This window comes from Lissotriton vulgaris, chromosome 7 (genome assembly GCF_964263255.1).
Source record: "Lissotriton vulgaris chromosome 7, aLisVul1.2, whole genome shotgun sequence".
Lineage (NCBI taxonomy): Eukaryota > Metazoa > Chordata > Amphibia > Caudata > Salamandridae > Lissotriton > Lissotriton vulgaris.
This window is the reverse complement of record NC_141695.1, coordinates 276,210,360-276,236,444: the sequence shown is the minus strand read 5'-3', so window position 1 is coordinate 276,236,444 and position 26,085 is coordinate 276,210,360. Positions and strand designations below refer to the sequence as shown.

The following is a 26,085-nucleotide window of genomic DNA, read 5'->3' as shown; positions in this document are numbered from 1 at the left end:
AGGCGCTTCAGCCACAAAACCCCAGGAGAGGTTACAGATCTTGCTTTGTAGTTCCTATTCCTAAGTGAGTGATGATTGGTATTGTCACGGTGAGCTGTGCCTATTGCCCTGGAAGCTTTTTAGCACTAGATGCCTAAAAGCCGGCAGTTTAAAGGGGCTTCTCTCATATCTGACTATTAAACATTGCCCTCCCTACTGTGTTATTCCTTCACTCCTCCTATTTTGCTTGATTTGTTTTTGTTGGTTTAGTAATATGTGCACTGTACCACTGTTAACCAGAGCTAAAGTGCTTGTGTTCTCTCCTCTAAACATGTTAAAATTGACATTCACTCTATTGTCACATTTAACTTACTTGTAAGTCCCTGGTAAATTGGTACTACATGAACCCGGGGCCTGTAAATTAAATAGTACAAAGGGGTCTGCAGTGCTTATTATACTCACTTAAGCACCCTTTTTAAACATTTCTCAGGCCTGCCATGCCAGCCTCCTCGGTACAGTCTAACTGGCAAATTAACCCTTTTGCCAGGCCTCAACCTCCTTTTTTATAAATATACATGTCACACCTAAAGTAGGCATGTAAAGTTTTAGATACCCTGGATGTGAAAAACTCTTACATTTGTTTTTTTCACATCTGCAAAGCCTACCTCTCCTATGGGACAGCATTGGGTTACCTGGTTACACTTAATACGTGATCACTTTTAATTGTGAGCTGATAAAAATGCTAAGCTTGGTCTCAATTGAACTGTAATGCAAAACTCTCTTTAATGGTAACGTTTAAATTTAAGTCACAATTCTGAAAATGCCACTTAGAGAAATTCTTCATTCTCTTGTCCTACTCATTTGTTACTTGTATCATGGGCCATTTGACACGCTGTATTTGGCAGTTGGCCATTTTACATTCCTACTAGAAAGTACCACAAAGGGGCGAATGAGTATTGGCAGGATGTCCCATCCTGACCTGATGGCAGGGGCAGAGCTGTCCCGTACCAGACCTGAAATTCATAGGCTTTGCCTCATCCTGAACACAAAGAAATTCACACTTGGCTTTTGTGACTCCAGACATCCTGGGGCCAGGGCATTGGGAGGAAGAAAATGCCAGAATCAGATGTGAGGGGAAGCCCAGAAGTTTCTCCCACTTCAAAGCTGTCACCAGGAAGACAAACTTTTCAGATCACTTCTTGACCTATGTAACACTCAGAAGGACTGCTCCACTGCCCTGCTCCTGGAAGGAATGTTCTGCTCGAAAAACGACTGCATGTCCTGCTTCCTGAGGAATTAAGACTGGACCCTTATATATTCTGATGATAGTACATATTGTGACATTTGTACATTTTCTTTTCTCAATATAAAACAAATACAATCAAAAATGATGCACTTCCAGTAAGATTCCTGTATTAATTGGTGCAGTGTTATTTTCGTATGCTCTAGCGAGTCTCCCATGGTAACCAAACAGAGTATATATGTCATGCAGATTTGCAACAAGCACCTAACCGCACATGAACCGTTACTTAGTAATGAATAAAGCTAGGGTAATATTTATTACTATAGGTGATCAGAAAGGCCCTGGCCCATCTAAAGGTTATCTAGAGTCATTTTCTCCACTATCTGTTACTCAGAGTAATGAATGAGTGGCTGCTTGGAAGTCTATTGCTTTTGATATGACAGTTAAAGTTTTACATCAGAGATCACTTCCAGAATCATTGAGAAATGTTTTGGAGGAAAAATACCTCTCTCATTTGGGTATGGTCTCAAACCTTTCTTACCTGGCAAAACTTATTTACTTACACAGCTTCTGTCATTTATTGGAAAATCTTAGATGATTTCAAACTAGAAATCTGTATAGACTGTGCCACAATGCTGCTATGATAGCTGTGTTGGGCTTTGTTGACCTCCCTGTTTCATTAACTCAGTTTTAAAATTACAGGATAAGTGGGCAATATTAGAGTAGTTTAGGACCTTTTTCCAAGATTCACTCTTTTAAGTCTTCTTACCTCCTTTTTGTTCCAAGGAACAGAGGATCCTCCCCATGATTCACTATGTATGTGCACAAATTCAGGAAAAAAGTCTTCCAGGTCAACAACATCTTGGAAAGGAGCTTTGTGGTCCAGCCGCGGCTGCTGCAGATAAGAGCATTGGGGAGGTGGGGCCGGCTGGGGGGGGGGTGGGTTGGGGGGGGGGGATTTTGAGAGACGATCACTGGGTAAAATTGATTAAATACTACATTTTCCCTTGTGGTCGTCTCTCAAAATCCCCCCCCAGCCGGCCCCACCGCCCTACCCCTCTTGCCTCTAGCAGCCGCCCTCTGTCGCGGTCTGCAGATGCTTCCTAAGAACGAAAATAGATGGTGTCATATTTTTTCTCATTTGACGACATAAAAAACGGAAGGCAGGAAGAGAATACAGTTGTTAAAATAACCACTGGAACATCCAAGATCAATATCTGAGCTTGAATTGCATTTTACAAAACCTGTTCATGAAATATAACTTCTAAACTGAGGTAGTGAAGTGAGCTAAAGAACGATGATGGATTCAACCAAGATCTGTAACTGGGAGTGAGTGTCTGAAAGGCTTAACCACTCTGTCCATCATCTCCTTGTGTTTGCTTTGTTTGCCCTAAGTTGGCAGGGTATGCCCCGATGTGCTCCTCTTTCTCCCTTTGCCACTGTATACAAGCTAGCCTGGCTGATGAGGGGTCTTATCCCGATACTGGTCCCAGGATGCATGTTTCCGGTTCAAAGAAGGCCTGGCTTGGCAGTTCGGGCTGGACTGTTCCCATGAGACACAGGGTCAAGACTGATTTGCATATAGCTGGGTTTGAGCTGAGGTGGTGAAGTGAGCTAAAGAATGATGATGGATTCAACCCAGATCTGTGACGGGGTGACTGTGTGAAAAGTTTCAGTGCTCCATCCATCATCTCCTTGTGTTTGCTTTGTCCCCACATGATATATAACTGCTATTGAGAAAAACGTGTTTTGTCTGGGTCATTTTCCACATGATGTTTTAATAATATAATTGTTGTCTTTTCTACAGATTTGTATTCAAATCGGGCCTATGGACACAGTCTTCCTGATCTGGTGATAACGCTGCACCACTGGACATGGCGTCCCTCGCCCTTGTGGTGCTCATATACAGTAAGTGTTGCATGTCCAGTGGTACCAGGACATGGAAGAAATGTAATAGGTCCTTAATTTTGCAAAGATGCAGGTCTTTTTCATTAGGAAAAGCCTAAAGTACAAAGTAGGGCACTAAAGATGATTCATCTCTTACCCCCCACATGTACAGAGGGTACATGTGTCAGTATGTATTTTTGAATAGCACAAACAGTGCACTAAGTGAATCCTTGGGATTCGCTTTTGTGTACTGCACCCATACATGGTGACAGCAAAGGAATCCTGAGACTTCCAGCTTGTAAGTGACTGCCAGGCACCATTTCCGCCAGTTTACCCTGCAAGACCCTCAGTAGGGTTGTGCATGCACCATAATGCTGATGTTCGCCACCGTTCCACCAATGGCACCAAGAGCAGCTCGTGCAGGTAAGAGCGGTGAGGGTAGGGATTCGACAAACGACGACAAGGGAAATTAAATAAATTATTAATTTTCCCTCCTTGTTGTCTATCGAATCCCCCCCACCCCGGCCAGCGGCTCTTACCTGCACGGGCCGCTCATGAATGGCATGATCAACCAAGTAATCTAGGGTAATACGACCTAAAGACATTGTGAGGTCATTTGTTAGGCCTGTCTAAATCAGTCCCATAAGTAACCTGAAACATTGTTCGATAGAAAAAATCTATTTGCACATTTTTTAATCTTTTTTTTATCTGTAACATATAATGGAAGTTAGAATGCTGTTACTAACTATCCCAAGTGCCGCCAATATATGTGAACATGACAGTTATGCAACATGAATAGAAGTGAAGGCCATTCACCCTTTACATGGAAGCAAGTCAACAATTGTCCTTTTTCTTTGCCTAGACAACTCATTTCGTAAAATCTGGTCTATGACCGTGGCACCACTTTTCGTCAAGGAAAGACATCCTTCAGTGATGGGTTAAGAAAGGTTCTAATAAGGCTACGTAAACATTGTTTAAGGGCTTCCCTTATATAACATTAGAGTGTCTTTCTAAAATTACAAATCATGGGACAAGTAAGCACATTATAATTGAGAAACTGACTGTCTATATGGAATTACGTACACAGATAACCAGTAGTTTCTTGTCATGCTTTTTTCTGCCTTCAATCGTCTACCACTGTTAGTTGTTTACTACTGAGAGCCAGGCTTCCTCACAGTAGAAGTAAGAAGGAAGATTATAATAGAAAAGTCTTCTTCACCAAGATATCCAACGTTGCCCTTTCCTACATACCTGCAAACTACATTAAATCCATTACATATTACTCATAGAGCGGGCTTTTACAAATACACTGGCGATTACATTGGAAATGTACTTGAACTCTTCCGTGCAGCTCTACAATGCTTTTGTTAACTTTACAACTCCTGCAATCTTCTTGCATTTCTCAGAGTTACACTGAAATATTGGTCGAGTTCCACAGAAAGGAAGGCCAGAGTACATGAGGTCAAGTGTTGGGTAGCGACCCTTTGGAAACAGTTGCGACACGTGTAGGGTGGGGAAATGTGTCACTGATAATAGCAGAGAATAGAGATGAGCTACAATATTGCATGTGTAATATGGGATAAAGCACACGGTTTAATTTACAAGGAAAAGGAAATCTACCAGTTGTTTTAAGACTTACTTTGCACCAAAACTATGAGGTGATTTATTTGGTGTATGATCCGGAATATCATTACAGGCTATGTAATGTTATTTCTGTTTCTCCTACATGCCTTAGCCAATTTTATCCAGTTTTGTCTTGAATTATGCGTCGGCTCTAAGTGATAACGTGTCTTCCTTCTTTTTACAGCATGTCTGAAATTATGCGCTGCTCAAAGTAAGTACTGGGTCCCATTATTTAAAGAAGACTTATAACCCATCCACATCACAGAAGGCACTTTTTTATTGTTACCCTTTTTACATCACTGGGTATCTGCATTAGTGAATTATAAAAGTACAGCTAACACCACACACAAATATGAGAAAGGAACACGAAATGTGCCCTTAAAAGTTGCTATTGGGAACAGGGGAAATTTACATTTATCATGATTATCATATAATAAACCAGTTCCATTCAAACAGCGTTTTCACCATTCCATATTATAATTCTTGTTGATTTCAATCTGTCCAATGATTCTATTATGAAAAGTTTCCCTTGCTTCATCTGCATTGCTCTTGTTTGATATGCACCTCGCTGTTCCAGGTGGTCCACAAGTTGTAAGAATGTGTATGTACCCCGAAGTTATACAGTCATTGAGGCCCTTTTCTAGATATTAGTTCTGAACTTTTCCTCTCTTTTCATGTAGTAGCAGCATGTTAATGGCAGCATTATCAGTTTATAGATGTGTGGTAAATTCCATCGTATGTGTTTATTGTGTATCCTCTATTTTTACTCTATCCCCATAATCTTTGGTAATTTTAAATCATCTTTTTATTGTTTTGAACATATAAGTGAGGCACAGATCAGAACAGAGACATATGTTATTTTGACACAAATAGCTCAGCACGATCATCTGAAAAACAAAAATGAAGTCTCTGGTAACTTCTTTGGCTGAAACACCATGGTATATGTGTCTTGTTCTATGTGTTTGTATGTTATGCAATCTCTCCTTAATAGTCCTCTTTTCATTTCTGCAGCTATTGCAGTTTTGACATTGTTTACAGAAATCATCATATCATTATGACTTAATAGGCACAGTAATATAGGGTAGTTCCACCTCCATGTTTATCATCTTACTCCTAGTGAATCTCTTGAGTAAAACAAAACATCATTTAGAAATAAAGAAAACTACCCATTATCAGTAAAAAATTTAATATTTGCTATTTCCGAATGTTTTAGATATTTTAGAACACATTTGCAATCGGTGTTGGGATCCTGTGAATTGTATGAACATTTTGTAGCTGCTGTCAGCCCAAACAGGACAAATAAGTCAGCCAAAGTGTCAAAACTTGATGACCTGCATCAGATGATTGACAAGAACAATACAGCCATGTCTTATACCGTAGGCCACTCATTGCTTATCCCTCATTAAGCCTTACAGGGGATAGAGGAGATTTGGTGTCAGACATTTCTTTTTACCATTATATTAGTTCATATCACTACTCACTGACATTTATCTGATACCTGTCTCAACCCAATGATATTTATGTTAAAATCATTTGCCTTGTCAGTATACAACTGTCCCTGTGAGGCCTAACTGGTAGTTAATCTACCTTTTAACTGACATACAAGCAAACCAGACTAAGACACTGTATGCAGGCCATTTTGAGGGATAGAAGCAGACCAGGACATCAATCCTGATGGTGGACCGCCAAACCAAATCTTCATTTCCGGAGGCAGTCCAGAATGAGGTCCGATATAGTCCAACCTTGCCCCAGGCTTTGTCAAACCGGAGTAGATCTTTGCATCATGCACTTTCTGAGGAACACCAGGCCACAGTGTCAGGCTTTTTTCAACAATTGTCCTCAACTACTTATTTCCTTTCTATCATAACCATACGGGGTGAACCTGTGGTGACACAAATACTCTTTGAAGTGATACCATAAATGGAATCCAAAGTGTATCACCAAAAGCTCAACTCCAATGACACTTGAGATTGCAGTTTGCATCATTTCAATTCTTACGAGGCAACATATGTTAAAAGCTTGTCTCATCAATACTTAAGTGACGTCACACAATTTATGTGCAGTGGCTAAATGTATTAACTTTAGGATAATTTGAAAGACTCGCAAAGTGTTTATATTGTTCTCCTTCCATAAATCATCTAACAGTTTTTGAAGTCAAGGTGTTCCAGGCTAGTGACAGTTGCTTTGCACCTATTGCATTTATCAAGTGGAATTCTTTCTCATCGGTACTGTTAGAAATGGGACTTATGGTTGGCTAAGGCTTGCGCCAAAGCCAGGCAGAAACCACCACCCTAGTCAGGGCTTGGGAGTTACACGCCAAAGATAGCCCCTGCTCACACTCTTGATAGCTTGGCACGAGAAGTCAGGCTTATCCCGGAGGCAATGTGTAAAGCATTTGCGCATGCACACAGCAACATCATCCCAGGCACACTACAAAATGAACTCCAAACAAGGTTATGTAAAAATAGCTTCCGTATTCTAATATCACATTAGAATAGTAAACACATAACATACACTGTGCCAACTGGCACTGGGCAATACTTACAAGGGATTATGTACACCTGACAGGGACACATGGACCACTGTCAGAACCATCACAAAGTGAACTTAGTGAAAGTAAATCAGATCATAAACGTACAACCAGTAACCACTGGTAATCACTGTACTCCACCTCAACCTGTAACATAAAATACATTATGCACAGTCACATCAGGAGCGAATTACATACTGCACCAACCTCACCAGCATAAACACATTATGCAATCTACTCACTAGTCTAAACACATTAGACCCTACCTCCTAAGTATAACTCACATTAGGAGCGTACGTCACACAGTGAAACATAATCTCACTAGCATAACCACATGAAATGCAAAGCAACCTCATAATCATAAACCATGTGTAGAGGTATCAAATAGGGTGCGTAAAACATACTAAATGCATTACATTTCCGAGGCACCACATCGCATGAGCACATCAATCACATTAGGGCCTTGCGCCCTATACATCTACCAGTCCCCCTGGCCAACTGGCCATCTGAAGAAAGGGGCTAAAAGGCTCTACGTCCACAGAGTCAGGGCTGCTGCCTAAGCAGCGAAATCCAATTGCACCACTGCGCAAACCTAAATGTTGCAGCTGGCACTAAGTGCTGCGCAGCTGTGTCAGGCACAAAGGCAAAGGAGTGCATCTCACTCCTAACTCACTATCTATGTCCCCCAAAGAAACCACTAGCCTAAACGTTGCAGCTGCCCACTAATTGCTGGGCAGCTGTAAATCCACTGGGGCTGGCACCACTGTCCCTCTCAGGGACTCCTAAATCAAAACTGCCCCTGTTGTTGGAGCCACCTAGGCTCGGAGAACCACTAGGCCCCTGGAGCTCACCGGCTCCTGAAATATTAGTGCGGGAACTGGGGTATCACGGACCCCTGAGGACCCCACTGGGCCCTTTAAATGATTATGGCAAGGGTGGAGCGGCCCGCTGCCAGACGGAGCAGCTCGGACTGCCACGGAGCCTCGGGACCCCCCGGGGCACTCTAAAGCAAATCTTGCCACGTTGGAGTGGCCCACTGTGCACCCGGGGCCGCTCTGACTATGTGCCACCACGGGCACCACCACACTCAAAAGCCGCCACCCCCACGGAGCCCTACTCACTGGCTCTGGTTGGGGCGGCTCTTCCTTCGCGGGGGCTCCTCTTCTGACCTCACAATGCAGGGCTCTCTCTCCAGCACGAGAGCCCTGTAGACCGGCCTCACTCCTTCATGCGGCAGCAGTGGTTCTCTCGGCAGTGATCTCTTTTTCACCCGGGCCCCCTCCTGGGACCTGGGGCTCCTCTTCCATGCTCCGGGAGGCGGGGTGGGCTCCTGTTCTTCGTCTCGCACCGATGCTACCCAGCTTCCCCTCCTGCTCCGGTGTCACATCTGCTTCCGGCCGGCGGCCCCGCCCACAACCAGGCCGGGCCACGGCAGCAATCTTGGCTACCCGCTGCACAATGTGGAGAAGTGTGGCTCACTGGTTAGAGGAGGCAGACCTGGAAGCAGAGGTCAGCCCGGGACCAGGGTTCAATTTCCGGCTTGGCGGGGTCTTGAGTCCAAAAAAATGTCCATGGACACGACAATTCTCGCTCCGGTGCCTACTCGATTCATGGGTTCACACTCTGCGACTCTGAGCAATAGCTTGCTTAGTCTCCACAATGGCCCCTCGCGGCGGGATGCCTGGCTTTCACCTTGTGGATACCCTGCCGGGGTTATCTCACAGGGGATTACCAGGACGCGTTCCCTAAGCAAGCGCTTAGATACCGGGTCGGTGATTTGCGCTATATAAATACATGTACATTTACATTTACATTTACAATGTGGGGTGGGCTCCCTCCAACACTAATGTAGACGCTGGGTGGGCACCCATAGTAAAGATTTCACCATCAGCGGGTTAGGCAACCGCGCTAATCTCCACTAAACAACAAAGACGCAGGGTGCGCACCTGCACACCCAGGACAACCAAATAAGCGGGGTGGGCACAAGAGGAGGGGGGAATCCCTACGAGGGGGGATTCCCTCAGCCCGGGCTGAAGCTCAGTGCTGCTCAGCTCCCAGGCTCTCCCTCACTGGGGAAATTAAATCAAAAGCGCGCCCAGTCTTTAAATAGGTCACAGGAAGGCTGTAGCAAGCTTTGGTAAAAGCAGAACACAGAGCAATAGGTCCAAGAAGTCCTGGGCATCAAAGATGGAGCAAAACAGCTCCCCGCAAGGAAAATCCTCCAGGCATCCAGGGGTAGAGCAGGGCCCATGGAGACAAGCCTTCCCCTGGGCCCCAGGAGCAGCACGCTCCTGTTAGTTTTAAGTCAAAAACAAGAACATCTTCATGGGGTCACAGCCCCTTATGTATACAGTAAAATTAATTTGTGACACAGCACAGGGCTAGGAGAGAACCAGTTACAACTGGTTCAGGAGCACTTGAGCACTTTGTTTGTTTCAGCTCCTCTCCTCTATTCACAGGAATGGAAAGGACATCAGACGCACAACAGGGGGTGGAGCCAGCATTGTGGAGGGGAAGGCCTAGCCCTATTCATGTCCCGGGTGCAACTCCTCCCTCCCATCTGCATGCAGATCTGCCTATTGACCACCGTGCCGACCCATCCTGGCTTCTGGAGCCAAGCACACCAGCCAGCCCTGTCAATCACAAGACAGACATCCAATTCACATCAGGCAGGCAGACAGTCCACACAGAAATGCCAACTTCTAAAAGTGGAACTTCTCCAATAGACACAATAAATCGCCGCACACCATTGCGCAGCATTTAATCTCAGGAGTTCGCACATACCAAACTCGCCCCTGCACTCCTCTCACATCAGGAACTATCATGGACACACATATCCCCATGCATTCCTATAGGAGGGCAGGCCAGTCTCACCACACATACACAGAGAGCGCACGCGCTTTACACTGGGCCACAGTGCTAAAGTGCGCAGAGGCCTAAAATCACCAACACTAGGTTACAGAAAAAGGCTAGGAGAACGCAAAACGTTTCGGGGTGAACCTGCCAAAAGGGCCAAGTCCAACAGGTACTTTGATGGGTTAAAAATAAGCAGCAATTTAGAAAAATTTTAATGGTAGACATCTTCCTTAAACAAATTTCGACACCTTTTATTTTTTGCAATATACCAGCAACTAGAGGCTGGCCAGGCATATAAAACACTTAAATATATGCTAAATCTTCTCCTAAAGTATCAGTGCCTCTAGATTTCAAATGCCCCCATTAAATGTTGCACATCTTTGGTATCATTACACTTCAAGGACAGAGGAATTAGTTAAATCACCAATTTGCTAAGGCTATATAGTGGACTACTCAGAAGACACATTAGTAATTCAAATTTCCACAAGATTCCATTACAAATTAGGGCTCTGATTACAACGAGGTCTTGTTAATATTCCACAGGAACTGTAAAATTGTTAATGTGTTTGCTAACAGTTGTTTTCTTGACAACAGTAAGATTACACCATGGCAATGAATGTGCACGAATATTCCTTGAATGACTGATATAAATCCCTGGCAAATTAGCACCCTGAAAAACCTCTATATATCTGAAAGCACAAACCTGTCAAGACTCTGATATAACCATGAATCATGTATGCATTTAGTTCCTTTGTTAATTAGGAATAATAGAAATTTCACAATTTAAAATTCCAATGCAAAAACATTTTCCTAAAGGGGATAAGTCCCCAGCCTTTGCATTCACTAAGGTGGCTGTGTTGTTAAAATATAGTTTTTTATTTTTCATTTGTCTTCATTTATTGTGCTCTAGGACTATACTAGTTGTTTTGTGAGTACAATTTCAGACAATCATTGGCAAAGTCAATATTTTTGACTTCAGTGTATTAACATACACAAAGAGCATGTGCGCGTGCCTGTGTTTTCATACTTTAGCACAATAAAGTCAGACTTATTGACTTTGTCAACGCTTGTACTTTAAATGATGCTTCCAAAGGATCCTGGTCGGAATTTAAGGTTTAAGCAGTGAAAACTGTTGGGTATAAATACTAACTGTCTACCAATAGAGGAATAAAAACCCTATGCCACTTAGTGCCAGTGGAACATTGTTCTTTTTGTTCTCATTGTGGCTTATTATCATATTTTCCTCGCGTTCAGGCTCAGGGTAGAAGTGACTGAATTCCCAGCACATTAATTACATAACTTATGAACCAATGAAAATTGCAAAATAGTGATTGGCTAAACCCTCCATTTGTAATCCCACTGACTGCTCCTTCCATTTGCACTAATCACAAACATCACGTAGCAATTTATCTGGCTGTATCAGGTGTTCAAGGGTCTACTAGCTTACAGAAATTGCAAGTGATTGGACCATGAGCATAACTGTGGACCTCTTTGACATTTATTGGCAATCAAAACTAGCTGAACAAATCATTCATACGCATTCTCGGCTCCCCTTTACATACATGAGATAGAATCAAACCAATGCCACACACACAAACCAACATAAAAGCACAAGCTATGGCAAACTCAAACACGGACTACGCCTTGCTGTCCTACGGAGATTTTACAATTGAGGTTAATCATCTTGTGTTTTAAAAGTCCCTATATATATTAATATCTTTTTTTTAAATGGCGTAAGGGAGTGCGGCTTGACCGAACGTAAGAGTCCTTGGCCCTGCAAACACACACCTGTCCAATGTGAGTGCTTCAAGAATTGTTGAGACTTCCTAACATACTGGCGCACAGCCTGGTTGAATGGGAGCACATCCTGGTACATTATCCTTACTGTCCTATTCAAAGAGAACACTCACCTATAACAAGAAGGGGATCTGAACCCTTTACACAACGGGGTCCATTGAGAGTGCTTCCTATGCACGTATGATCCTACCAATGTAAGATATGCAGTAGCCCACTAGAGACCTTTATTTGCCTTAAACCAAAATTGTGCACATTTGTGGTATAAAGTACATGCATGGTGGAAGCAGGTCAGGCTCTGAGATGTAGAGCAAGAGACTCGACGTAACAATAGAACAAGAAGTCCAAGATTAAACTTCATCAAAGATTGCACCACAGTCTCAATTATCACATCAGAAGCAAAACCTTCATTTCCTTTTCTTTTGCAGCCGCCTACATTCTATATTATGTTGTGTACGTGTATGTAAACACAACACTGTGTCACAAAAGAATTTAAGCACATAGGGGCAGATTTACAAGCCCCTTGCGCCGCTTTTACGCCGCCGTTGCGTCACTTTTGTGATGCAGTGGTGGCGCAAAAGATGCGCCATGGTGCAGGGTATTTACAACGTGACGCATCTTCCAGATGCGTCACGTTGTAAAGCCCTGTGCCAGAAGAGGCGGACCATCGCAGGGGAAGGCGTTCCGGCACAGGAACGCCTCCCAAAAGTGGCTGAGTGAAATCTTCAAGATTTCACTCAGTCACTTTTGGGCCCATGCTGCGTCAAAATCCTGCGCCTGCTTGAAGCAGGCGTAAGAATTGACGCAGCATTGTGCACATAGGGCCCCCCTGATCATTGCTGGAGCTGTGTCGCGCTTGCGACGCAACTCCAGCAATGCGCCACTTTTATGGCACCGATGCGTGACGCATCTGTGCCGTTTGTGCCCGCATCAAGGGTGCGCCATTATTTTCTCAGCCTGCCATGCATTTATCTTTGCAGTCTCCGGGACATGAGGCAGCTGGCATAAAGCAGCATCTGCAACTCTCTCCTCCAGTGAAGCACTCTGCTCCATTTACTACAGGCTTGACTCTCCTCAGTGGTTTCAGGGCTATGGCCGTCTACATCCTCAAAAGAAATTGCGATCAACTCAAATGAAAAGTTTGAGAAGCAGGAGGGAGAGAGGGACATTTTGCAGCTGCGGCTGACAAACATGGCTTGGATACAGCAGAAGTGCAGGGCAGTCGGCAGCAGTATTTGCTCTTGGGCATCTACTCCTATGGAGATGTTGGGGCTACTTACTTGCCTGAAAGGTGGAGGGAGAGTGGGCTTGCAGGCAAAGGTTTGTGTATGTGGAGGTTTGCTCTACCTGTGGAAGCAGCAGTGCTTCCACATGGGAGGCTCCTGACAGTAGTGGATGACAGGAGCAGACCAGGTCTCTAATGGCAGTGAAGCTCAAAAAGCCGCCATCTTGAAATGGTGGTGGTGTATATTATCAGCAGAGTCTGCAGCATGTTCATCTCCCTTCTGCCAGACTGTTTACATTGCATCTACTCAGGGCGCAGCAGCAGTTCACTGCTCCACTGAGCTCTGAGCAACAGAATAATGGCTTCAGAGCCCAAGGTTCAAGGTGGGCAACAGCTGAAGAAGTGTATGTTAGACCTGGCATCCTTGGTGTAGTTTCCCCTGTTTTTTTTGCCTCTAACTCCTGTATTTTTGAACTGTGTGCTGGACTTCGTTTTTGCTGATTTAGGTTAGGTACTCTGGGAACTTTGCCAATGCTGATCAGTGCCAAAGAGCAAGTGCTCCCTGCGTAAATTGTGATTCTCATTGGTTATTCATGATTGGCATATTTGATTTACTGGTAATCTCCTAGTAAAGTGCGCTGTGTGCCCTTAGAGTTTGTAAATCAAATGCTACTAGTAGGCCAGCAGCACTGAGTGTGCCACCCACACCAGTATCCTTCCAAATGGGTCTCAGACCTACCACTGCAATATCTGCGCACAGTTTTTAAGTGCCTTCATGGTCAGGGTACAGTGTATGTGAAAGGCAGGACAATTGCTAGTGTGTTTAAGATGTCCTGGTAGTGAAATATTGAATATTTCATTTTTCACTATAGAAAGACTGTCTGTCCCATTGGTTAACATGGGAGCTGCCTTGTAATATCTTACACGTGTAACTTTCCACTGGGACAAGATCAAGATTTGGATTTTAGGCTCTCTGAACTCCAAATTTCAAAACAGCTCTTTTAGTAAAGGTGTTTTTTTAATTGTGTGTTTGAAAATGCCACTTTTAGAAAGTGGACATTTTCAAATTTAACCTCTTCCCTGCTCATGACGAGCTCAGCTCGTCATGAGGCACAGTGGAGCTTTGCTTATGACGAGCTGAGCTCGTCATGATCAATGATAAATCCCACTTTGCAGCACAGGAGGGGAAAACCTCTAGCAGCCAAGGTGATAACCATCTTGTGTGCCTCTACCTGTTTGTGTATTCACCATCTGGTCCGGAGGTGACAGAAGCTCTGGATGCCCATTTACTCTAGACAGTCACAGGGGAGGTTAGGGTGTGCCCTGCCTTTCCTGGGTGACTCATAGCCAGGCTGAATATAACTTTCTGCATTTAGAGTGGTGGGAGGAGTTTTAACTAGCACCTGAATAGGCTGTGTCTGCTCTGCACAATGCTGTCTCCACCTCCTGTGGTGAAGATGGACCAGGCAGGTCTGAACTGGTTTTACTGAGCTCATACACCTTGAAACAAAGACTACAAAGACAAAATAGGGTATAAATATTAGACCTAAAACCCCAGAATGTTGGATTACTTCTGCAATCAAGAGGAACCTCGGCCAAGGAAGAAGAGCTTAAGAGCTGAAGAGCTGAGGAACCTGCTCCTTTGCTGTGTGTTGCTTTGAGGGTTGGCCTGCAGTTGCTGCCTCTGCCAAGGAGAGGACAATCACTGGTACTTTGCTTTGAACCTGCTTGTGAAGAATCTCCAAGACCTGAAGGAGGTGGGTCCGGTTTTCTCCAACCAAGTGAGGTAGGGGAAAGCTGTTGTGGCCCAGATAGGTCCCGGAGTTATGGGAGGGATGTAGGGTCCCATGTCCTGTCTATGAGGATAAGGAGTGGGAGGGGCCTGTGTTCTGAGTTGCCTGAAACCCAGTCTCAAGGTCTTGTTGGTTCCATGAGGGAACACCAGGAAGGGGGCCTGGTTTGTACAGAGAGGCCATCCACTGAGGGGGATTACAAGGTATCATTTAAGCTAGGGAGACTGCTGTAACTAGCCTTCCACCAGATCTGGTGTCTGGCAGGACCTCTCCAGTTGGAAGAGGTGGGAGAGGGCGTGAGTCCAGAGAGAGGGGTGAAGGGGGGATGCAGTCCCCAGTGGAAAGACCAGTGGGTTAGGCATTGCCAGCTCTGAGGTCAGAGCACCCCACAACAGACCCTGGTGAGGCCACTTCTGGCCTGTGGGAACTTCACGTTCTGGTAGGTGGACAGGAGGCTAGAAACCTGTGCCAGGCAGACTCTTGCACAACTCATAAGGAGTGTGTTTCCCTTGGGGGGGTTGGTATCCTCCCCCGGAAGCCTGGGTTGCTAGGCTCAGGTCCATTTTAAGAGTGCCGACCCTGGGTTGAGGGACAGTCTCAGGGTGTCCCCCATGACCTAGAGGAAGGGGTGACTGTTAACAGTGTCCCAACCAGTTTGTCCTCTTAGTGCACCGTTCCAGGTGGGAGGGTGCAGGACCCCAGTAGGTGGGGGGGCGAGGAGAGGGCAGCCTCACCTCTGACCCCTGCACAGTCTAAGGGTATAGATCCTAGGCTGGAAGCCAAGTTTCAGTTTAGAACCCCTGAACTTGTGCACAAATTGTGCAGGACCCTGCCACATGTGTCCTGACAATTTTGGAAGATGGGGGGGGGTGCGGAGTCCCAAGGGGGAGGACTGGGTATGGAAGAGCCCACTCCAGTTTCCTATCCAGTCTCAGGGTACAGATGCTGGACTGGAGGGTCATTGTCAGGATGTCATCCAGGAGGGAAAGTGGACAAAGGGTGCCAGGCACCTGGGGCTACTGACCAAAACTCTCTGACCCCACAGAGGTTCGAGAGCCACGAGAGGCATAAGGCCTGGGTCTCATCACTGACAACTGTCAATGGCCACTGTGGCTTGCTGCCCTCGTGGACAGAGTGGCCCAGGGAGGGGAGGCAGGAGTCATATCCCGGGGTGGACTGGACCTGTGAGCAAGCTAAGGTTGGGTGCTGCACAGATGGGGTCTCTAGGTGAGAAAAAGGGTTCCCGATGGGTCCGCTTAGTGGGATCTGAGAGGGATCCAACTGGGTTCAGAAAAGCGTAGAACCAGAATGTGCCCCCGCTGTTGTGGGCCAGGTCTAGGTTCTATTGCCTCAAACATGGAAGTCTATCAAGCAATTGTTTACCCAACCATGGCTGTAGGCTGGAAGGGGGTTGTTTCAGACCTGGCCTTTCTATCGGGTTTATCCCCAGACTTTCTGCTTTTGGGCCTCCTTTGTTGGACCCTGTTTTTGTTGGTTTTATGACTCTGGGCACTTTACCACTGCTGATCAGTATTAAAGTGCATTTACTCTCCTTGTAAATTGTGTTTACAGATTGGTGATTCCATGATTTGCATATTTGATTTACTGGTAAGTCCCTAGTACAGTGCACTCTGTGTGCCAAGAGCCTGTAAATCACATGGTGCTAGTGGGCCTGCAGCACTGATTGTGCCACCCACATGAGCAGTCTGTAAATGTAACTCAGACCTGCCACTGCAGTGACTGTGCACAGTTTGGTACTGCCATGTCGATCTGGCATGTGCACCATCTTGCCAGGCCCTAACTTCCCTTTTCTTACATGTAAGACACCCTAAGGTAGGCCCAAGGTACCCCTTACCCAAGTGCAGTGTACGTGAAAGGCGGGCATGCCCTGGTGTGTGTGACAAGTCCTGATAGTGAAATACTGCCAATTTAGTTTTTCACTATTGAAAGGCTATCTGTCCCATAGGATAGAATGGGAGTTTATTCATAACATCTTATAAATATCACTTCCCATTGGGACAAGATATGAAGATAAAGGTTAGGATGCCTGAACTCAGAATATTGAGAGTTTCAGGGATAGAAAAGACTTCAAAGATCATTTCTGGAGTTCAAGAGGAACCTTTGCCAAGGAGAAGAGCTGGAGAAAGTGAGAAGGAGTAATGGGTCTTTGCTGTGTGCTGTATGGGGTTGGCCTGCCGTGGCTGTTTCTGCTAAGAAAAGCACAAGGACTTTGCTGTGTGCTGTATCCCTGCTTGGGGAAGATGGCTTGAAGTAGAGCTTTCCTCCTGTTTTTAAAGACTCAGGGATAAAAAGACAAAGACCTTCTACACCCCGGACCACCAGCTCCGCTCCGCCGACCTCGCCCTCGCCAACATCCCTTGCATCCGAAGAGCGGCCACCAGCGGCAGATCGTTCTCCCACCTTACCGCCAAGACCTGGAACACCCTCCCCATCCTCCTACAGCAGACCCAGGACCTACTAACCTTCAGGAGACTACTCAAGACCTGGCTATTCGAGCAGTAGCAGTACCTCCCCCACAGCGCCTTGACATCCTCACTGATGAGTAGTGCGCTTAAGAAATGCTCTGACTGAGTAATTGATTGAAAGACTTCACTCCCAGCTCCGTTGAACTCCCTTGCTGACAGTTCTGACCTTCCAAGAGGTGCCTTCTGCTGTTCTGGTCCTCTGGAAGTTGTTCCTGTTGTTGGGAGCTGAAAAAGTACGCAGTGCAGAGACGCGCAACTCATCCTTACCTGTTTTCGATGCATCACCGAGGAAACCGATGCAGTGCCTGCCCGTGGCTCTAGAAATCATCACACACCACATCAAGTGCTCTGACCTACGAAGGCCGAAATCACCGCACCGATTCTGACGCAGGCCCTGCTATGCGGCTGCAAGTACTAACACATTGTGGGACCGCGGCAGATAAAATCAAGCAGCGCTGTTGCTGCATCGAGAACCGATGCATCCCTGATCCTTGCGCATTGCACCGGGGCGCTAAGTCTACAAGAACGCTGGGGCTGCAGTAAGAAACCGACACATCACTCCCCCGGGCAGTAAGGAATTGACGCATCACCGCCCCTGCGTGGCAGTAAGGACCCGTTGCATCACCTCCTCTGCGGCTGTTCTTGCTTATGATTTTGACGCATCCAAGGTACTTTGTGTTGAAAGTGTTGCATCTGCCATTTGCTTTGAAGAGAAATGTTTCTACGTTTTGAAAGTCATATTTTTATCACAGTATTGTGGATTTTTGTCATTTTGGTCTCGTTTGGTTTTGATAAAGATTACTTATTTTTCTAAACTGGTGTGGTGTCCATTTGTAGTGTTTTCACTGTATTACTGTACTTGTGCACACATGCTTTACACACTGTCCCTGAGATAAGCCTGCCTGCTCCTTCCAAGCTACCAAGGGGGTAAGCAGGAGTTATTTTAGGAGTGTATCTCCCTTTTCCTAACTAGGGTGAGGGATCCCTACTTATACACAGGTGCAGACCATTGCCACTCGAGACCCCATTTCTAACAGTGTGCAAATAAAATCCATTGGAGAGCCCAATTTCTCTTAAGACTTTTTGAAAAAATTATGGTTGATGCATGTTAATGATTATCACTAATGTTTTCATTCCAGGCAATCCCGTGATGTACCCATATGGACTGAATGTAGGAGATGTGTCTATGGGCAAAGTGGATGATGGCAGCACTATTGCACTCCCCATTACTGTGCCATTCCGCTTCTTCGACCAGACATACACAACTCTTATTGTAAGTCACAATGTAGTGCAGATTACCCTATTGTATGTTCTAGAGGATCTGTGGATTTAAATCAAGCCTTTTATGCTAATGACTGCTATTTAACAAAACGCAATGCACTTGCGTAAATAATGTGATGAAATGCTTGAAGCAATCCAAATAGGTTGTAAATTCTCTAAGTGTGTATTATTCTCCTGTATACCAACTTTATCCAAATGTCCCAAAAGAGATATTCTAGCACAGTCTATAGGACACATCCCCTTTGAATGGGAACAGAAGCAACTATAGATGTATCTTGACCTTTCTAGACCTCATAAGTGAGTGGCATCTCTCTGGTACATCAAGATATAATTCTTCTAGATATAGGAATGATTTTATTTGATTGAAATAATCCTAACTCATATCATGAAGTTATCAGTGAGCCGAAAAGAACAATTCCAAAAGTAGAAAATTGGTTCAAGATGAAAAAGGGTTTTTTGAACATCATACATGTTACTATTATCAGCAGTTAGTTATGTGGAAGATGGATATAGCCTCAGAGTCCTCTGAAAATGTACTGGCCATTTAAGGCCATCTCCATTAGAGCCCGCTATGGAGGGCTCTAAGGCTATTAGAACATTCCATCCCTAGAGGGCAGAATGCTCTCATTTATAAAGTAAAGGCCTTTTGGAGTCTGAGGTTATTAAAATAGCCATGGGCTCCATGAGGCCTTTTTTTCAAAGCTCTTGCTGTGAATAAACATTGGAATGTTGGAGCTCCGGTCTTCTACTGGCCATTGGAAGCCTGGAGAACTACATTGTTTTTAATACCGTTCCCAACATTCCAATGTTCTAATATAGCCTCAGAGCCCGCTGTAGTGGGTTCTACCAACCATTAAAGGCCCGCTCCAGCATTAAAGGCCCGAAACAAAGGCGAGGGCGTTTAACAAGGGATCGGGCCTTTAATGGCCTGTAGAGCCCGTTGCAGAGGGCTCTAAGGCTATTAGAACATTCTGCTCTTGGAGGGCAGAATGTTCTAATTTGTAAAATAAAAGTCTCATGAAGGCCGAGGGGATTGAAATCCCCTCATGTTCCGTAAGATCTTTCGTCCACAGCTCTTTCTGTGTACAAACTTTGAAAGCTCCAGGCTTCTACTGACCATTGGAAGCCCAGAGCACTCCATTGTTTCTAATGGAGCTCCCAACATTCCATTGTTCTAATATGTTTTAGCAGACATCACAAATGGATAATGTTAGTTGGCAGATAAACCGAAGATAGATAGACCTTCCAGACCCAGGAAGCATTAGACCGAGCACAGCAAAACCATCTTTTTGATTTCCTAGGTAGTGATTGTACAGCTTTCTAAAATCTTTGCAATGTGATCCAGCAGGACCACCAAGATCAGACAACATAGACACCAATTACGAAAACATACAGCATGTAATATCTGTGGCACCAAGAGGCATTTGGGGCTATGAATTCTACAAAATGATTCCCAGAATTTGCATAAGGGAATTTCTAGACTCATATTGGAAAAGCAATCAATATTGAGGATTCACCCCATCATAATTTTGTGGTTGGTGACATGAAAGAAGCAAAACAGAAAGAACACCCACTGGTGTGTACTTCAGAGACATTGTGTTGGGACATTCCCACCCTAGGAACTACTGTAAATTTGGAACTAAATAATCCTGAAAGTAGCTGTAATTCTAGTGTGACTCCTTAAGTAACAATCCCAGTTCATAAAACGGTGTATAGGAAGGAGTCTCTCTAGAAGCGAATATAAGAATGTCCCATTGGAGAAAAAAAACTTTAAATATGCAAATGAACCATGTTGCGTGACCTACACAAACAGATTTTCAAACAAGTGAAAAATGTGCATAAAAACCCTTATTTCTCTTATTTATATATAATGTTCATAAATTGTCTGGAGTATTGGGGAGATGTTTGCGAATAAACAAAAGTAGGACATATACAAGTTTTTGAGGCCATTGCTTTTTGGATCAGGGCCGACCGTAGACGTTACGCGGCCAAACCATTTTGAAAAACTTTAAAGACAATACAGCTTAACCTAAATATGAAAAATAATATCAACCCAAACTATTTGAATATGTGCAAACAGACATTTTTTGAGCAGCCTTTTCAAGGTATATGAGAAACCATGGCCCCGTCGATCAGTGCGCGGGGCACTGCAACAGTCAGCCCTTTCTTTTCATAATTTACAAATTAGTTAATTGCTGTACCCTCAGGACCTGTAAACATCGGTCAGTCAAAAGCTTCACCATTCACCGTTTCTATTGGATAGGGTGCCCTCTTGTGGTGTAATTGTACAAGTACAAAGTCTGGTAATGCGGCCGCACAGATGAGAATGTCATTGGGATTATAGTAAATGTTTCTAGTGCTTTTATAAGACTAATAATTCTTTTCGCAGGTGAACACGAACGGGGTGGTGTCCTTCGGGGTGGCCGTCTCCCAGTACACCTCGGATCCTTTTCCTCTCTCCGACGGACGAGCTTTCGTGGCGCCATTCTGGGCCGATGTGGACATCCGCATTGCAGGAAGCGTGTTCTACCGAGAGTCCAGAAACGCCACTCTCCTGCAGCGAGCTTCGTCTGACATCCACCGCTACTTTGACCTCTCATTCAATGCCACCTGGCTGTACATCGCCACGTGGGACAAGGTGGCATATTATGGATCGACGTCGACAAAGGTAGCTACATATTGGTTCAGATATCGGCACAAATTTGAGAATGAGCCGGCACTGTATGGTGCTCACAGTACACGGCTCGGTAAAATGTGTTTTCAAAGTTAGTGATACTGACACGAACAACAGCAGATCATGTGACATCAGAAACGTTTTAAAGCATGGGCAAAGTGGGCTCTAGCCTAGGGCCCCAGCATTTCAGGGGGCCCTTGATAGTCTCATCAACTGTCTACTTGAACTAGCTTTGTTCTGCAAACAGTCCTGATGATACGGTCCTTAAACACAGCTTATTTTAAATACTGTTTTCTTTTAAAGTATTTTTAAGTCGTTATAGACATTTTGCAGAGAAGTGGTGTATTTATGTTGTTCAACCTCATGCAACATCCATTAGATAATATTTTGAATCAAAACAGGACCTCATAAATGAGAAATGTATTTGCATTTATTAAAATACTGAAAACACACATCAGCCTCCCTGAATGTTGGATGTAAACACATTTAGAATTTGGACTAGTGTGCCAGTGCGAGTACCTGGCCAGAGAGGGCATTAAAAAAATTTAATTGGATCATACATTCAAAGGTGTTCCGGGGCCCCGGCCAAAATCCCTAAAATGTCCCTCGTGTGAGATAGTGAAAATCAGCCTTGCACAGTGTGATGTAGACCTTACACCAGAGGTCTTCAAACTTTTGAAGGTTGAGACCCCCCAGCTGAATTTTTTAAAATGTCGTGTCCCCCAACCACCTGACATAAATATCTGGAATCTGGTACACTACATAATCGACCGCCACCCGCATATCCCGGACCATATCCGGCAAATAATGTTCAAAAACAATGAGTGTTTCCTCCTTCTCCATGAATTCCCTCACTACCACTCAGCAACAATGCACCTCATCTCTCCATAGCACCTTTCTGGCAAACATATAATTTTTTTTATAGTGCTACTCATAGTTTCATCATACTCAGGGGCATATGTACAAGCCCCTATAGACACCACACTGTCACTTTTTACGACGTTGTGGTGGTGATAGGGACAGTGCCGTATTTACAAGGCAGAGTTAAGCCACTTAACTTGACTTAACTCTGCCTTGTAAATAAGGCCCCCTTTCATGCTATGCTTAGCGTGAAAGGGTGGGTGTTGCGGTGGGCGTTCCACTGCAACAGGCACTGATTTTGATGTTGCGCCCTATTTACAAGGGCAGCGTATAAGAGAGGCAGCGTTAAAATTAAGAACAGGGAAAACACCGACTTAAGCTGGCGAAACTAGGAGAAATGCATCATTTCTCCTCATTTTTGCTTCATCCATGTGTGCTGCCTTGTGCAGCACACATGGAAAAAGCAAAATGCCTTGTATTTGTAATCTTAAAATATTTTTGTGAGACAAATGGCATTTAAAGATTGTTTATGTACAGGAAGGTCCCCCTCCTGTACATAAACAATCTTTTCCCTGCACCCAGACACCCTTGCACTATGGCACAATGGTGTCTGCGTTGGCGCTACACTTAGCAGTGCAGCGCCAACGCAGGGGAAACGCAAGGCTGCACCATATTGTTGTAAATATGGTGCAGCCTTCCGTTTCTGAAGTGGCGAAGAGAGGCCTTAACCCATGACTGCTAACGCCTCACTCCGCAACTTCCTTGAACATATGCCCCTCAGTTCTTTGATCTGCATGGTTCACCTTCTTTGTAGCAGGCACATTAACCCTCTGTGTTGTGAACGTGGCAGGAGAGGAGCAAGTTGTCTGAATGCAGGGTGCATTGCCAGACACTTGCAGTAACTCAGCCTGCTATTGACAGCAGTGCAGTCTTTCAGATATGCTAAACTATTGCTATTGCAATTATGGCATTACCCAGGAATCGAGGGTGGAGGAAATAAATACTGGGCTAATCTTGCAACAAACTTCCAGTTTTATGATTAGGGTTGCCAGCTCATTATTTTGATGTCCCAAGTGGGCAAAAATAAGCAGTCACCTAAAGCTCTATTTTCAGCACTTATCTGTGCATACTCTGAACAGCAAATATAAATAGAAAGCATTTTAAATTGTGTTTTAGGGCTGCCTGAATGATATGACTGATAATAAAAGGGAATAAAGACAGAAAAGTCACATCATAAATGAATACATACTTCTTTATAACCCATATTTAGTGTCAAGAGAAGCAATTTGCAGGCTGTTTAAACACCTGACTGGGATTTGTCTTTTGGCAACTTAAAACCCTTTTAGCCCTGTGATCATTGTGCTCCTGCCAGTGTAATTTAAAAAGCAACATTGTCGCCTTTCTGGGAAGAGCTGTCCCTCCCTGGAAATTCCTAGAGCTGAAATGCTTCAGCTGCAGTGGGAGGCAGGAAGCCTTCTCTGCTAAAACTGAAAGCAAGTAACAGACATTCATTTCATCTGCATTGTGAGGCAAGGAGTCTACTCTGCTCTGAAATAGTCACTTTCAGTTTTAGCAAAGGGGGCTCCTTGCCTCCCACTGCAGCTTTCAGCTGTAGCAATTAACCAGGATAAACGTCCGCCCCCCACAAACCCCGTGTGTGGCAGCCTGGATGAGACAGCTTGACAGCTTCCTGTGCACACAGCCACCGAGTATTTCACAGGTCTTTAAAATACCTTTTTCTTGTTAATGAGACTATAATGGTGTTCACCCCTTCTTAGGGCCCCTGCAGCTCCACTCTGCCGTTTTTTTGAAGAATCAGTAGAGGACAAAGGTGAGATTTTAGGGAGGAGTGCGCGCCCCCCCTGAGACGGTGTCGCGCCCCCCCCCACAGATTGAAGAACTCTGCCTTACACCATACACACTGTCTGCGTACACCAGGGTTTTCGGAATACATCAGTTTCAAACATACCGTGCCTTCATATTGTCATATATGTGATGAAATGTATTAATGAAAGCTCTACGTAATCTTCAAAATAGGAAAAAAAATAGCAAGACCTGCAATTGAAAATAACTATTGTAAGGGTGATATAGACCCAGGTGCGAGTCAGTACGTGGCAAACTCGCAAGGCATTCTGGGATTATGATACACGCCAGTGTTGTTAAAGCGGGAAAGCATTGGACATCTGTGCCCTGCTCTGACCTTTGTCTTTCTCACCACTTCTTGTCGTCATTACAGGTGAACACATTTCAGGCCGTACTCATCTCTAATGGTGTCATGGACTTTATTCTGCTGAACTATGACGTCATCGTCTGGACAACCGGCACTGCAAGTGGTGGTAGCCGAACTACTGGGTTAGGAGGCACACAAGCACAGGTACGCAGATCTGTCCAAGTGAACATTTGTTGACACTAATAAAAAACTTTGGAAGTGATTTACATTTAATCAGACTATTAAGGTGAATGTGGACGATAACCCTATGGGACCATTTTTCATAAAGTGTCATGGGCACTTTGAAAGTCTCAAATTGGGCAAAGTGACACTGCAAAGGTACCCGAAGTCATGAAACTGAGAAGATGGGAGAAGTTTTCTGACTTTGCCTATGCCTATTTATTCTGGAGCGGGTCTGATCTCTGCAGCTGTCTGTCTCATCCAGCAGGGCTGGGGCTTCAGGCTGCAAGGAATGTTGCTTCCCCGCTCATACCCCGGGCTACAGAAGCTCTGAGGGGCAATGCCGCAGCAAGGCAACCCAACAGGCCCTGGGGAGCACCCTCCCACCTCTCATTCCATGCAGAGGCTTGAAGTGACAGGGTGCTCCTTCCAGTAGAAGGAGCACCCTGTCACTTCAAGCCTCGGCCGCGAAGACAGATGACAAGTAAATGGCAGCAGCAGGAACGCCCCGGTATTGTGCAGGACACTTTTCATCTTTGTTCACCACCAATATAGTAACTATTTTTTTTGTTGTTTGATGTTGGAAACCTTATTAAATAGGACTAATATGATATCGCTTAGTCACCCCCTCACCTCCTCTCCCCCCGACTCAACCACCTTATTCATAGGAGTGATGGAAATGTTTTGGGAAATTCTCAATTACTAGCAGAGCAGGATTTAGCCATTGTATAAACCCCATGGACTTGTCCTGACCCATTGCTCTCCTCTCCTCCCCTCCCCCACAGGCTGGCTTTAACAGTGGAGGCTCCTCTTACTACTTCAGTGTCCCAGGATCAAGGACAGCGGACATCTTAAACATTGCATCTACAAGTAATGTCAACACCCCGGGAGTGTGGGCGTTCCGAGTGGACACCTTCCAGAGTGCGGGCGGATGCGTGTATAATGGTGAGGCAGCTTCTATCAGTTTTGTTGAAGTGTTCTTTCCTTGCATATCACATAGCATGGGATACTGGGTAGCATGTCCGTCACCTTACTAAGCATAGGGACACACCCAGTGGCAGCACCAAATCATTGCAAATCGCTTGAAAAACTACTTTTGTAAGTATATGTGGAGCGCCCCCGCAGGTAAATTTATATTTTGCCTAAGTAGGTCAGTCTCAGTTCATTCCTGTTAGGATGGTGGAGCCATGTAGCATAGTAAACAAGCGGGGTTACATTTTTCAAGATCAGTTCCACTGTATGAATGTAATTACGAGCTTTTAATTAACCCAGATTGTAGCCCCAAAGCAGTGAAATGCTGTACCTTGGCTGGTGATAGAAATGATGGCTGAAACAAAGTATTCACAATGCTGGTAGAAAGAAGCGCATGTAAGGTGCATATCACGGGGATGGAGGGAGTTTGTGTGGCGCATAGTGGAACAAGGGAGTTTCCGTGGTGGAGGCAGCTTTCTTCAACGGGTATAA

General features: G+C 44.8%; 1 protein-coding gene across 1 annotated transcript in view; it reads left to right on the top strand.

Moving 5' to 3' along the window:
- The first annotated feature begins 3,480 nt into the window (after window positions 1-3,480).
- Window positions 3,481-26,085, top strand: part of LOC147701387 (uncharacterized) — a 194,049-nt gene continuing 171,444 nt past the window's right edge. Inside the window, exons 1-5 of the mRNA XM_086929343.1 lie at window positions 3,481-3,532; window positions 18,556-18,689; window positions 21,087-21,365; window positions 24,469-24,606; window positions 25,407-25,566. Coding sequence (XP_086785469.1) covers window positions 3,481-3,532; window positions 18,556-18,689; window positions 21,087-21,365; window positions 24,469-24,606; window positions 25,407-25,566 — 763 coding nt within the window. The remainder of the gene's footprint in view (window positions 3,533-18,555; window positions 18,690-21,086; window positions 21,366-24,468; window positions 24,607-25,406; window positions 25,567-26,085) is intronic.